The following is a 14,981-nucleotide window of genomic DNA, read 5'->3' as shown; positions in this document are numbered from 1 at the left end:
TCAATCTGCATCTTCCCTCTCACTGCAGACCCAACTTTCTCTCCAAGCTGCCTCCTCACTGCAGACTATGTCACTCCTCTAACATAAAATGTGTGGCTGCCATTTTGCGAGACACTGCACAGCGGAATCTATCCATCGTTTGTTGAAACCCACTTCTTCTGGGGTTGGGAGAGAGACATTGGGCCTCGTTATGATTGTACCGGTCTGGAAATAATGCTGGAAAAAATGCCGGTAATTCCCTCTCCGGCATTATTTCCAGACCGGCACACTTCAGGTTTGCTGGTGGGGGTCACAAATCTTCCAGCAGGCCTGACCTGCCAGGAGTTCAGGCCCCTACCTGCAAACAGTTGCCTGAATCGCTGGTACGTTACTAACAGTGCTGGTGATTCAGGAAATCCCATCCCATGGAGAGCTATGGGACTCTGGGGGAATGGGAACTTACTGGCACTCAGCCTCCCATAATATCCCAGTAATACCAGGATATCGGGCGGTGGAGATGGTAAGTGCAGTTTGCCGGTATCCCAGTGGTAATACCAGCAAACTTATAATCAAGGCCATTGTGTCCAGGAAAGGATGTCCAAACGCCTTCATTCCTCATCTGTGAGGTGTAGCTTTAGACTGTAGGCACGGCAAACTCTGGATCTTACATCTGTGCATACCTGTGCGAGTTAGGGAAACCTTGTGATGGGCAGCTTTCCAAACCATAGTGTTTCTGCATGGTGTGCTATTAAATGAGAAGAAAACAAACATGAAGAAATCAAGTGTGTTCCGACCCCAAAAAGGGGCGCTCCTTTCCGAACTTCTAGATCACATTTTTCTGCATGAGACCACAAGCAAGTGTCAGCCTTTTATGGAGTCCTCATTCAGTTGAAGTGCCATTACAGTACAAGAAATTCATCAAGGCCTTGATATGGTGGTCCTGAGCAGGGTGGCATGGGTAGACCATGTATCATAAGGATTCCTCTAAAGTGAGCTGGAGCTACCGTGCCCCATCGAGGAAAGCTGTTCGAAATAGAGACATTCTCTTGTTCGGTACCACGATTTTGCCTGAAGAGCACAGAGGGAAACGAGCAGGAAGAGTACACTGCATAATTCTCTATTTAATATTCGTTGCAGAGATTTTCTGCTTCATGATTTCCTATTCCCGGGCTAAGTGAAAGACCCGCCGAGGTACCTACACCTGTTCTGCTGCAACAATATGATATACAATGGTTATTACTTTGCTATGATTTGTTTTGAACTAGAATTTTGGGGATCATCTAATCCAGTGGACATTATGGGGAAGGTTGGACATTTCTATTATTGCCATTCAGAGTAATGCTTGATTGATGTAGGTGCAAGCGACTCCAATAAACGCCTACGTGTAGACACCAGCAATGCATCACTCTACAGCGTACAACACATGACTTCAGCTCATGTCAGTCTTGAAGCAGGTGTATGAAATGAGCAACAGAACAGTTCACGCAGCACTACTATCTCTGGTGGCAAGTGGTCATTTACTCCCTCAATCTTCCCTTCTGCCTTCCCCCAACAAAGGCTAACTCAACCTCTCTCGATAGACACATCGATCCCCCTTCAGTCTCAAGCCATCAAGGAGATGCCCCCATCAGATAGCTCAAAGCTTCTTTTCCAGGTTTATTGCAGTCAGAATGATGGGAGAGTTCTTTGAACAATCCTTAACCTTCAACCCCTTTCTCCAATAGCAGATGTTCAAGAAAATCACGCTGGTGCAGATCTGGTCATAACTTCAGCAAGGGAACTGTGTTATGTGCAGACAATTCTTTTCAAATGGGTACTCACAGGAACCAGGAAGTAGAACATACATTGCTTTATTTGTACACTATTTACAGAACTCCAGTTAATCTTTAGTTTGATGTAAGACAGAGATACAGCCAACGGTCACTCCTCAGCCACACCAACTAAGATCCATCTGACATTTCTGAACCATAGTACATCACACCCTTCCAACACTCCCTGAGCTGTCATTCAATCACAAGATCATGATTCTGCTATCATGCATAGAGGACTAGAAGGACCAAGCACACAGAACAACTCATTCAGACATCAATTAGCACAAGTTCCCAACAGACCTCCCTCCTGTCACCACATTCAAACAAGACACTCTCCAATCAGCAATGTGCCATGTACATGTCAGACAAACAGTAAAACACCCACTCACACCAGCAATTGCAAGAAAGCATCAGCACACCACGAAAACTAAAGACAAGAACCATGAAGGTACACATGCCATGTTCCATTCAAGGCCAAGCGCCTGCAGCATTGCCCATCAACTCACACATCCATGGGGCAAAACAACCCAAAGCCACAATCACCCAGCATCAAGCGAGAATCATGTCAACCCCAACTTCTGAAAGGTGGACACAGAACATAGCCCTGCCCTCAAGATAGCCCCTGATCCAAAGAAAACAGGTGTAAAATTTCACGCTCCCACACCTGCTGAAAAGTCCTCATTCACTGAACTAATAACGCAGCAATGTTCAAAGGTCACCCCTGAGGCTCAAATGTGGCAAATATCACACTCCTGTGTCCAATGATCACATTACATGAAGGAACCAGCTCCTTCCCGGCAGCCCAAATTATTGTACAGCTTGCCCCAACTGAAGTGAGGAAGCTTGTGAGGGTTGGTGGAAGAGCACACTTGGCTGCGCCCCCTCCACAGCAAACCTGGATTTATTGGCCAAGACCAACTTGTTGCCATTGTCATATCTAGCAGGTTCCTTTCAAGCACTTACACATAGGAGTCTGGAAGTAGAAAACATGTTGCCTTATTTGATCACTATTTACAGGAATCCAGTTGCTCTTCTATTAGGTGTAAAACAGAGGCACCGGATGGTCCAGTCCTAGCCTCACTAACTGTGGTCCTGCTGATATTCATTCAACCATACACACATCACATTCACCCAACAATCCCTAAGCTGTCATCCACACACAGGCACAGACGCGGGGGACAAGCAAGACCAAACACAGAATACAACTGAGTCTGTCAATTGGAAAATGTCATTCTTGACTCCAACCCAAACTCTGACTTTCATTGGCTACATGTGGGACATGTCCGCTGAGAGAGTTTTCCCCACTCCTGAGGGAATTTGTGAACGTTCACTATTTGCCCAGAACTTTCCAGGCAGCCAGAAGACACCAGCTATCTACCTTCAGACGTTTCGGGGACTCATGTCCTCTTGCATACGGGTGGTTCCATCTGCTCTGCTAAAGATACAAAACGGCGTCCTCACATAGCCAGGTCCTGGAATTAGCTGTAGTAGTCCCACTCCTTCAGGATATCAGTTAAGGAGGAGAGAAAACCTGCTCTCCAGGCATAGATTCTAGAAGGGAATCTGTTGACGGTGATCATCGTTCTACCTCCTGACCTCTGTTTCCTTGGCTCCTTGTTCTTTGGATTACAGTTCGAGAGCTACCCTGAGGCAATTGAATATTCATTACCTGTGATCCACAGAGGATCATTTCAACCACATCAATATGCTGCAACTGAAGCAGATATTGGTGCCTCTAGGAGAGTGTTGGCAACATGTCAGCAACCACTTGGTCGAGATCTACACCAACAACATGACTTTAGTGTTCTACATAAACAAGCAGTGGAGAAGTAGGTTACCAAAGTTATATATTCTGGTGCTGGAGCAGTGGGGATGTGCTCTCTAGCAAATTATTGTCTTAAAGGCTTTCAACATTGTTGTTCTGGACTCCTGGAGCCGTTTGACATGCACCCTGCAAATGAGAAGTGAATTGACGGGTTCTACAGGAGGGGATCCCTGATGGGGTTCTTCACTCATTGGATCACTTAGGCACCCAGTTCTATCGCAGTTGTTACCTTTGCACCGCTGGATCGACCAATGGGTGAATTCACTAGGGTATGGTGCTCCTCTGCTGGAACAAGATGGTTGCTTGTGCCTTTTCTCCTCTCCCTCTCCGACAGCAAGTGGTAACCAGGATCAATATGCATTAAAACAGCTTCCTGATTCTTCTGGAGTCCAATTTGCCAATCAACTTCTGATTTTTGTACATATTGTTTCCATCGTACATACCACCCATTCTCCTTCCTCACAGAGAGGATCTGTTATCATAGCAAGCGGGCCTGATATTACACTACCTCCTTTTAACCGCTCACTTTAGCAAATAGATTTTTGAAGGTTTAATGTTCAGCCATTTAGGGCTTTTCTCTGGGCAACCTTGACGAAATCAAAACAGTTAGAAAATAATAAACCTACAGACAATACAAAAAAATGCAGTCCAGATGTTATTGGTCACTGGTTTCGGGAACTTATATCCTGGAGGCTACCATCAATCACATTCCCTATTTTCCTTCCATCTGACAGATCTGGTATCAAGGCAAGAGTCCAGCAGGGGATATGTCTTCCAGCAGGCTCTCCAGGAATCCAGTGGTTACTAGGCACTTCAACAGGTGCCTTTACCTTTACCCCTCAGCCAAGGTCCCCATACATAATGTTTGGAATTTGAATGGTATTCTGGAGGTTCTGGTCCATAAGCCTTTCAAGCTCATGACTTTTGCTGATGTTACTTTGGTTAAGTGGAAAATCACCTTTTTTGTTGCGGTCACAGCGGCTAGACGTGGGTGTCAGTGAACCTCAGAAGCCTGTTATCGCATTTCATTGTAAGAGGGTGGTACTGAAGACACATCCTTCATTTAGGTCTAAGGCTACGTCTGAGTTTCACGGCAAACATGTTCTGTTTGCCTCCTTAAATCTTGGTTCCTTCTTTGGGAGTGGGAAGATTCTTGCTCAGCCTGCATGTCCACAGGGTTCTCAGGTTTTACCTCCACCCATAAAAGACATTCAAGGCCTGATTCTCCAAAATGTGAACTGGTTCAAAGGCAGTGGTAGAAGTGTGACGAAAAAAGTAGTGGAACTGTGGTCTCGGCAGGGGAGAGGGTAAGTGGAAACATAGTGCAAGATGTGACAAGTGTTGCAGCCGGGGCATTGCAATAGTCTAAGTGACTAGTAACTACGGCTCCTATTACAACTCTACACTTGCACAGGGACATGAAGGGACAAATCCTCCATGTAGAATGGTGAATATGGTCGTAAAAAGTAAAGGAATGGTAAACAGAAAATAACACCGCTCCCGACCGTTCCCGCTCTCTTCGAGGAGATTCCAATGAGCATCTCTCGCATTTTCTTCAGCTAATTTATTTCTTATTCTTAAAGCCTAAAAATTGAGTAGAACTGGATATTCCTGGAGAATCTTTGTGGTGCTCACGCAGAACTGTGATTCACAAAATGTTGCTGAAGGGTATCACAGAAATGCTCCCGCCATCTTCATATTTGTTCACATTTTTGGCTTTGAGATGAAGATATAAGGAGGAAATTGCACATCTGAGATGCATGCATCCGTCTACACATTTCCATGGGTGATGCACGTGGTCCATGTGTAACTGGATCAAGGAGCTCTTTGAGCATCCGGCCTTGGGGTTCAGATTGTTTCCATGTCGTGGACGCCCCAACGCTGGGCATCAAAGGCTTCCATTTCACATTGGGTTGGCTCCTGCATTGTTGAGTGATACAAAGTTCCATATGTATTGCCTCCAAAGGGGCGTAATGCTCATCTTGTTTGTGCCCAGGCCATACTATGGGGCTTTCAAAGACACGCGCCTTTTTAGACATGGCTTCTAGAGACACTCATTCTTAAACTACGGTTCTACAGTGTACGTCCAGTTCTGTCAAACTATTATTTGCAAAATGTTTGTTTGCGCTCTTCAAGTATTTATCTGCCCTGTTTCAAAGCATACATTAGAATTCTCCATACGTATGGAGGCAAGGGAATGGGACGCCGGCGTAAGTACATTACTCACAGTTGCAACTTTTGTACTCCTAGTTGAAAGACCAAATTTCTTCAGATTATCCTCTCCCCCTTTCCATCAAATAGTTCTTTGCTACAGTCAGTTACTTTTCTAGACTTGCGAAAGGGATCGACAGGGTGAACACAGTGGCCGGTGAGGGGGATGATCCGTTCACAGACAAGGCCATGAGCGTGTTTTCAAAATTGCTTGTTGCGAAAAGCTGTGAGGACTATGGACTAGGGGTAGAGATGTCTTCATGTTGAGTAACTTGTTCTCATATTCTTGGAATTGAGGTTCAGCCACAGGCAGCTTACATTCTACAGGTACTCTCTGTTGAGTCACACCGTCATAACATCTTCCCACATTACGTTATTCAGGGAGCACCAACGTGCCTGGGGTAATAGGGAAACTATTACGTATATGGACGCGTATAAATGGTACAGATTAATACATTTATTATGGGGTGGTTTGGGCTGGTGAGGAAGAGGAGACATGAAGTCAGCTCTTGAATGAAGTGAGGATTAAAGTAAGTGGGTGGACTGTTGATCTGGGATTTATACCTTTTCCTTCATGCAAAGTGCAAAGTCCTGTTAATTGTAAATTGTATCGTTTAACCAAACACAAAAAACAAATATTCTAAAAAATGTTTTAAAAAAGTTATTCCTGATGAAATATTTTTTCGTTACAGGAGGAGGACGCACACAAGGGAGGTCTTCAGAGGTAAGCACAGCATCTTCAGAAAACCTCTGAGAAAAACAGTGGTCGAAGTGGGCGGGAGCAGTCCGAGCGGTGCTCCTCTACTTCTTGTGTTTAAGTTTTACTCTTCCTATACTTTTATTTTAAAAAGAAAACGTTCCGGAACGGTTTTGTTTTAAAACAAAAGTGTAGGAAGAAGTTACAACTTTTACTTCCAGTGCACTGCAATCAGCGTTCCCCTAAAGAGCAGGATAATGTTTTTTTGGGCTTGTATTGTGCATCGGAACGTGTGTGGCGATGGGGTTTGTGGGTAGCGGTGCAGGCCAGTAGGGAACATAGTTCCACTACTTCTTTTTGTGCACTTCGACCACTGCAGATAAACAGAAGCCATTGCAGTCAAAAGCAGATCAAGGCTGTCTGACATGTCCGACCGAGTGCTAAAAGTGCAGACGAAACTGTTCCTGGTTTATTTATGATTCTTTTTTAAGTGGTTACCCTGCCTGCTGCCCTCCTAAGAGTGTTTTTGCTGAGCGGTTGGAGAAAGTCCCGGATAGCGAGGGGTGCTGCATGTGTTCATGTGAAATGGGGGTCAAGGAGCTCAGCGTCTAATGTCCACATTCTGCAGCTGGTACCAAAAAAGCCACTTTTCCTGAAGATTGCTTGTCACATGCGGTTTGGAACAACTGTTTTTTTCTATATAACTTTTATTCCGAATTTTAGGGTTTTCTCTTCCAGTTCGCTTGGGAATGGCAAATAGATTGCGGGCTGCTTATCTGCTTCATCTTAGCTTTCGCATGCATTTTCTGGAGGCCTATTTGCTCACGGCCCTCCCCATAATTTAAGTCCTCACAAGAACATCCCCTCTTTCCTTCGCTCCCACGCTTCTTCCTTTGAAACTTAATGTGTTTGTCTGCTTTGGGGGTCCATGCATTACATTCACTGTGGACCAGTCTTCAGTGATGGCTCCTGGGCGGTTAGGTGGCATCAAAGGAGGAAGGACTTCAGGAGGATCCCGAAAGATTTCAGTGTTGGGAGAGCACCCCCTCAGAAGACTTTCAATGCACACACACATACGAACACCATTGCAGGAGCAACGCTGTGCACAAGCAGTAGTCCTCATTCCGGCATTAGGGCCGGGGGGGGGGGAGTTATAGGCAGTGCATGCCTGGAGGTGGAGGAGGTTGTTAAGTGTGAGGGTGGAAGACAGGTCACTTCATGTTAGAGGCATGGGGGTAAATGCCATGGGGGTAAATGCCATAGTCCGTATAGTGGAGGAGGCTTTCCTAGACATGTTAGTGAAGCTGTCTTATAGCGAAGACCGTATACCAGGAGAATTATAGTTGGGTCACCATGTTCTGAATATTCGGAACACAAAGTTTAACTCATTAGCAGAACGTTGCATTGCTAAACTCACCTTGCGATACTGAAGGGTGGATATGGCTCAGCCTAGAGAAAATAAAGGTTGTGCGGAAATTTAAAACAGCAATGAACCCTTTCCCTACAGTGTAGCCCCACAACGCAAGTGTGGGCTCTACACCTTCATGTGTAGACAGTTTGAGAATCATGTATGTTTCTTTATCCTTGCTCACCCTTGAGTCCCTCTCTTAATGGCAATGTGAAAGGCTAGGTAGACTATTTTTTGAGTTGGCATGAAACTTGGTGAGGGAATCAGGTCGGACGAATGCTCGTGCACAGGTCAACTGCAGCTGTAGTTTCTAGTGTACCATTCCAGGTGTCTATGCTGTGCCTTTCTGATAACCAACATCAGACTTATGCATAGGGTATTTGGATGCGGGGGTGCAGTGTGGATACTTGGGGGGGGGGGTGTGAGCATGCCCATGCCAGATCTAATGTGAGATGGAGCACCAGAGAAATTGTGAGATGTGTTAAACTGTTTTCTTGGTGCAGGAATTGACTGTTGATCGCAGAAAGCAATTCAGAGTGTTGGTCCACCACAACCTCTTCAGACCTCTGGCTTATCAGTATCCAACGATCTGCCCTTTGTCTCTTTACTGAACTTGTTTACATATCTTTGGGCCAGGACTGTGTATGACATTTCACCCGAAATGCAAAGCTAAGACCTACCACTGTTTATCGGAAGGGAAACAGGGTGGACAACAAATCGCTCTTGCTTGTCAAGAGATTGGCATTCCTCTGTCCAATCCGATCAAGTTCCCAACTTATGCGGAGGTGAAGACCCTCCTTCCAGTATGCAGGTCAGAGTGGACATGTGCAGTGTATCAGAAAGCAAGAAGAAGCTTAAGGTCTGGGACATAAAGGTTCAGCCAGTAGAGTGTCACTACCCCAGCGTAAAAAAGGACGAGCCAGTTCTTTCATCATCCTGACATCAGCAGGCACCCTTAATATTTATCAGTGTGGTTAAACTTGTGACTTGTTTTAGGTCTGTCACTGGTATGGAAGAGTTTAATTATGCTCTGTTCATTTCCCTCTGATTTGAGGTTTCATATTGAAGGTACAACTAGAGTAAAGAGCTGGGTTGATGTTATCATACAACTCCTCTTAGGGAAAGCCTTGGGTTTTACAGAAAGTCTGTGGTTTTGAATAGGTATAACTCGGGAGGCAGTACCAATGGGCGCAGTACATGTTAAGAATTGCGATTTTGCTATCAGACTCGGTTTTTGGTGTATTGGAAATGACTGATTTGTTTGCTCCGGTCAGCCGAAATTTTTTGTGCATTCTGTGCCTGGTGGTTCCTACTTACATATCTGGTCTGTCATGAGTAGTGGTGTTTTGCAGGTGAATTGCGTTTATATATCCCATGATATGCATCTGTGTTATGATGATGAGACAAACTAGGCTAATGAGGATGTGCTTCAGACTTTCAATGGAAAGATTTGATGAGCGTGTGCTCTCTTGCTCAGTTTTCAAATTGAGTAAATCAACTGGACTTCATAGATTAACAGACAGTGCACAATTGTTGATCCATGGTCCCTCATACAAGGGTTAAATATTCTTTTGTGGTCTCTTGGCCACCAGTCAAGGCTAAGACCCATTGTTTCCAACTACGTCCTGAATCTATTGTCCCTGACAGTTCTGCCACTGTTGGGCAATAATTGTGCTTGAAGTTTGTCCATTCAAAACCATCTGTGTGCTCTGGTTACACATTCATTAAGACAGTTTCCTATATCTGGCTTCTTTTACAAATACCAAAGGCATTGAAGCAATTTGTGTTTAAAATATAGAATTAAACCCAGTAGGGATGAGCGCCACATACTAAACTCCCCCCGCACCACCAACCTGAAACGCCTCTATTGGTCAGTTTCGATCTACAAAAGAGAGCTATTAATGGGTGTGGCAAGTGTCTGGGTTCAGGTACCCGAGTAATACCGTGGTGTTAGGTGGAATTGGCAAAACCAGTTTGAGGAAACATTAACTGGGCCAAGTTGATGCAAAGAACTGCTGTGATGTGCCGGACAGCATCCTGTAATCTCAATAAGACAATCTTAAATGATTGTCATCAATAGCTGACCCTTATTAAGCGTCAATATGACAACCTCTCTCTTTTTTTAATGATAACTCCTTTTCACCCTATGCCACTGGCAACTTAAAGAGGTCTTCAGTTTCTTACATGTTGGATGTGGTTGTGGGCGGACCTTCAGTCTCCACACTTTATGCAGTAATGCTCCCATATGGATTACCCATAGTGTGAGTAAATCGGAAGACTTGGGAACCCTCCACTCTGCTGCCCTCGCTTCTTCATGGCTGACAATTCTCATGCTCTTTGATCTTGTCGTCGCTTATCTTTCTTGCTTCACTGGGACTTGCCTCTGCCCCCTAATTTCATCAAACGCCCCCCTTTTGCTGTGTCCGGCTCACTTTCCTTTTCTGCCACTCTTCTGCAGAGCCCCATCTCCTCCCATTTTTCTAACTATAATCTGTTCTCTCCACTCATTCCATGCCACCCACTGATGCCATTTACCTGTTATTCTCTATAACCGAACACCTTCAATTTTTCGTGAAAACCATGTAGCTGTTCTCTATGGATATATGTCTTTTTCGGGTCTCCACTTTGCAAGTTCTACCTCACTAGCATCAGCATAAATGCGGCATTGATTCTGCCCAAGCATGGCTTTTCTTCTTGTGCATTCAATCACAGAACTTTAACCCCAGCTTGGCACTATGCATCTCAGCTTAGCTATCGTTTGACCTGCCTCTGCATAGGTGCCATTTTGGTTGATTATCAATATTAAAAATGCACTTTGGGACCATGTCAGTTGACAGGTGTTTTGGCTTGCGTTACTTAACTGCAGGACTTCAGTTCCTGACTATTGGAAAAATTGGTTCGCACCATTAGAACCAGTGATCGTTGTTTTCATAGGAGCAGTCTTTTTTCATTTCCCTCTCTTTATGATTTATAAGACGTTATATGTTACAAATGGCGTTCCAGTATCATTGTCGTCATATACAGTAACGCGGGTCAGGTTCGGAAACAAATGACACTCTTCCCAGGAATAATAAATACATTCTAAGTTTGATAATCTGCATGTTTGTACTAACATCATGTCTGTCTTTTTTTTTTAGGGCAGTGTCTGTGTCCTCCATGTTTGACTTCCATCGTTTGATGGACAGATCTCCCTTCCTCCCGGACAAAAACGTGGCGTCCACAAATGGGAAGGATGATTTGACTCCTCCTTTGTCACCCGATGACCTGAAATACATTGAAGAGTTTAATAAGAATTGGGATTACAATGCTGTGAACCTTGACAAGGCAGTGGAACAACACCCTGTGGAATCTTGGGGAGAAAGGACAGAGGGTGGCAAAGAAGTGAAAGATACAACAACAAATTCATTGCCGGCCTCAACGTGGTTCCTCACGACCAGCGCTACCATCACCACCAACTCGTTGACCAGCCCAGACCAGAACTCGCCTCTTAGGAGCCACATGGTTACTGAAAAAACAGGGGGACGGCCATTTCACAGCCCACCAGCACTCCGAAGGTTTGATAGCTCTGTGATAACCAGCAACGATGGGACTGGCAAGGCAGAGCCAGACTTCTTGTTTTCCATGACCAAAACTACAGGGAATGCTAGTGAAGTAAAGGGAACTTCGCCAGAGATGTTCGGAAGGTGGTCCTGTGACCACACTAAACACCAAAAAGATTTTCTAGAAAACAGTCATCCACCTATCGAGCACCCTATTTGCTCCACTGTTGGGTTTGCATCCTCTCTGCACAGCATGGAAATGTCCAAGAACATGAGTGATGATATGAAAGAAGTGGCATACTCTGTAAGGAATGCAATATGCTCAAACCCGCTGGATTGCCAGGTCAGGGACATGGCCAGCCAGACCAATGGCATTGCAAGCACAGGAACTCAGACCACCCAGACCATGAGTGTTGGCTTGCAGACAGAAGCCCTGCGCAGCATCACCAGCAGCCCGCACAAGTGTTTGACCCCAAAGGGAGGCTACACACCTGTGTCCTCCCCATCCAGAAGCTTGAGAAGCAGGCAGGTGGCGCCGGCCTTCGAAAAAGCCCAGGCAAAGTTTGAACGCACTTGCTGCTCTCCCAAATATGGTTCCCCAAAATTGCAAAAGAAAGCACTTTCAAAGACAGACCTACCAAACAGCAGGGGCACTCCAGGCACACCACAGAAAGGATTCAGTGAGTCTGCCTGGGCCAGGTCCACTACCACAAGGGAGAGCCCTGTCCACACGACAATAAATGATGGCCTGTCCAGTTTGTTCAATATTATTGATCATACTCCTGTGGTTTGTTGTGACCTTGTTCAGAAGCTGCCACGGCCGAGCAGCAGATCACGGTCCGCAGAGCCCAGGCCGGAATTCGGACACATGCACGATCTGGATGGTCGTGGAAGGTCACCCAGCCCGATCCGCATCAGTGTTGAGATACACAAAGAAGGTGGGGTTGAGTTCACTACCATTAGACAGGACCTATCTGCCCCGCTGGGATACTCGCTGGCGGAAAACGCTGCCAGAATCTTGAACAAGAAGCTTCTGGAGCATGTCTTAAAGGAAGATCAGGGTCAAGTGTTGAATAGCCCAACCGACATGAGCAAAGACAGCAGCCCTGGAGAACTGTGCAAAGATGATCCAGGATCCATCGAGGTACCCTATTTATCTCAAACCTACTTTTCATTCATAGAAGGTGCGCTATTGACAGAGCAGAATGCAGTGTAGATACGTAAGGTCACTGGGCCTCTTTAGACCGAGCGTTAGATTTCTGCTAGTCGGTGAACAAGTGACTATAGGAATCATTTAGACCGATGTTTGCACCCTAGTAGATGCATGCAACACGAGAAAAGGAGCAGTCAAATGATATACTGATTGCAAAGCAACAGAAGATGTACAAGTCCTCCCCTGAGGCAAGTGCAGCAATTAACATTGGTGGGTGAGGGGTGTGGGCAAGTCTTTCCTTGAGCATCCATGCGGTGCCGTTGCATAGGTTTAGGGGCAGGCTTCAATTTTAAGAGCAATCAGTCACGGAAAAGAGCAGTGAGTTAATCAGCTGCTTAGTATATCAAGCAAAGGACCCGCATGAATGGTGCCCGATATGGTTCAGTCCGCGACATTATGCGGAACTATCCCACGTATACAGTTGTAACTTGCCAAGGAACTATTATCTAAGTGCACGGCAGCCGGGCTGCCATTCACATGTTACACTTCTGTCCCAGTAGTACAAAACGTGCAAAATAAGTTAGATATTGCAGGCTTTTTAGTCAACTCTGTATTTTAAGATAAGTGCAGCATTGTCAAGTGTATTTAAGAAAACAAATTGAGGTGGGGAAGATAGTTAATTTATCTTTTGCCACTTTTCGCTGACAGATTTTGGATCCCTGGAAATAATTTGCCTGTTGTATTACTGTGGCTCACTGGTGGTGCGGTTCGCTATGTAGTTGACGTAGAACAGTATCATAAAAAATTAGGAATGTTTCTGTGACACCATTCAAAGTCCTTAAAGCACTGCAACAAGTTAGCTTGGTTTGTGCGCGTGCAGCACACCAAGCTGCTCTTAAAGGAAAGGCTAGCTGTAGGTAAGGGTCAAACTGAAGGGTGTCTTGTAAGGCAGGTGCCTTCATGGTTCTGGGTATCTGACCTACTCCCTGAGATAGCGGGCAGGGTGATGGACCACCATGAAACCTTGTCTTGGCCAAATGTTGATACATCTGTCAAACTTGGGGAACTTAACATGATCATGAATGTGGCATGGAGGGTTGCACGCAGCCTATGCAGGGGTTCTGGGGTTCCAAGCATCCCATGGGAAGCATTATCATTTAATTGTAGCAGTGGGCTAGCCACGCATTGTATTCTTCAAGTTGTCAGCATGCTCCCATGTCTGGGCAATCACTTTCTCTAGCCCTAGCTTTGCAGCCGACCACAGCTTCAGTACTTTCCTTTCCAACCCCTTTCCGGCAGGCAACGCGCTGTTCCGTGAAAATGCAGCGCAGGTAAAGGTGCTGCCTTTGACATGGGGTCCCTTAGCAACTCTGAATCTTTTACAAATTTGAATAGAAAGAGAGGTGACATCCTCATAAAGACTGTACCAAACTGCTAACCGCGTATATTTGAAGTTGTATCAATTTTCGGTACATACAAATTGGTAAACTGGCCTCAGAAGTGCACTGCCTTAACCAGGGTCTTCACGTACAGAAGTAGGGATCCGTGCAAGCTGTCTGTACACCAGCATTGGTGTCTACAGCTTGTCACTCAGTCACGTGTCCATCATACTTTCATTGTACTGCACCTGTAACTAGAAACCTTAGATAATGTTAGTTAAGAGCATTTGTTTGGCAATTGGGCAGTAAAATAGAAGGCGTATCTGCCTATTAAATCAAAAAAATGATCTATCGAGGGGGAAAAGGCCAAAACTCAAATACTCATATTTTGTAAGGGGGGGGGGCACTGGCACAGCTTGTATTCTGGCGAAGTTGCAGTGAAAGGAACCCAACCCCTTTTTTTCTGTCACATTAAATAGTAGGGTACATTAGAAACCGCGGCCAGAAGTGGTCACCCTGTACCACTGCAAGGTGCCGATATCTCCTTGATCGTGCCAAAGAAATCTAAATTCTTGTGGTTTTCAAATGTTGACACGTATGATCGTTTCCGACACATTCTGCAAGTGGCAATGTTCGCCGGCATCTGCTTACGTCATGTGAAGCCTGTGTAGTATTTTGTACAGCAGCAGGCCTCGGATTGTTCAGTTTATCAGGCAGATATTGAAAGTTAAGGCACCCGAATATAGGAGGGCAAAGCTGAGATCATAAATGCGCAAATTGCTCCATGAATGATTGCAAAGTCTGAGCATGGTGACAACAAAGTAACTTCTGACCACTGTTGAGCGCTTTCATCAATGGTTGATTAGAGGGATGACCCATGTCCACATAGATGGATAGTAATGTTGATGTTTGACCTGCAGAACATGCACCTTGGCTGATGTGCATACTGTTTGCAATGGACTGTGTGCCATAAGTGTAT

At 45.3% G+C, this 14,981-nt stretch overlaps 1 protein-coding gene across 5 annotated transcripts in view; it reads left to right on the top strand.

Moving 5' to 3' along the window:
* The window catches only part of MTCL1 (microtubule crosslinking factor 1), a 669,362-nt gene that overhangs the window by 616,528 nt on the left and 37,853 nt on the right, over positions 1 to 14,981 (top strand). For all 5 annotated transcript variants that reach the window (XM_069613397.1, XM_069613399.1, XM_069613396.1 and 2 more), the window contains 2 exons: positions 6,519 to 6,550; positions 11,069 to 12,614. In XM_069613397.1, the coding sequence (XP_069469498.1) occupies positions 6,519 to 6,550; positions 11,069 to 12,614 (1,578 nt within the window). The remainder of the gene's footprint in view (positions 1 to 6,518; positions 6,551 to 11,068; positions 12,615 to 14,981) is intronic.

Source organism: Ambystoma mexicanum, chromosome 5p (assembly GCF_040938575.1).
Source record: "Ambystoma mexicanum isolate Mex_15411 chromosome 5p, UKY_AmexF1_1, whole genome shotgun sequence".
In the NCBI taxonomy this organism is placed as follows: domain Eukaryota; kingdom Metazoa; phylum Chordata; class Amphibia; order Caudata; family Ambystomatidae; genus Ambystoma; species Ambystoma mexicanum.
This window is presented reverse-complemented; position numbering and strand designations above follow the sequence as displayed.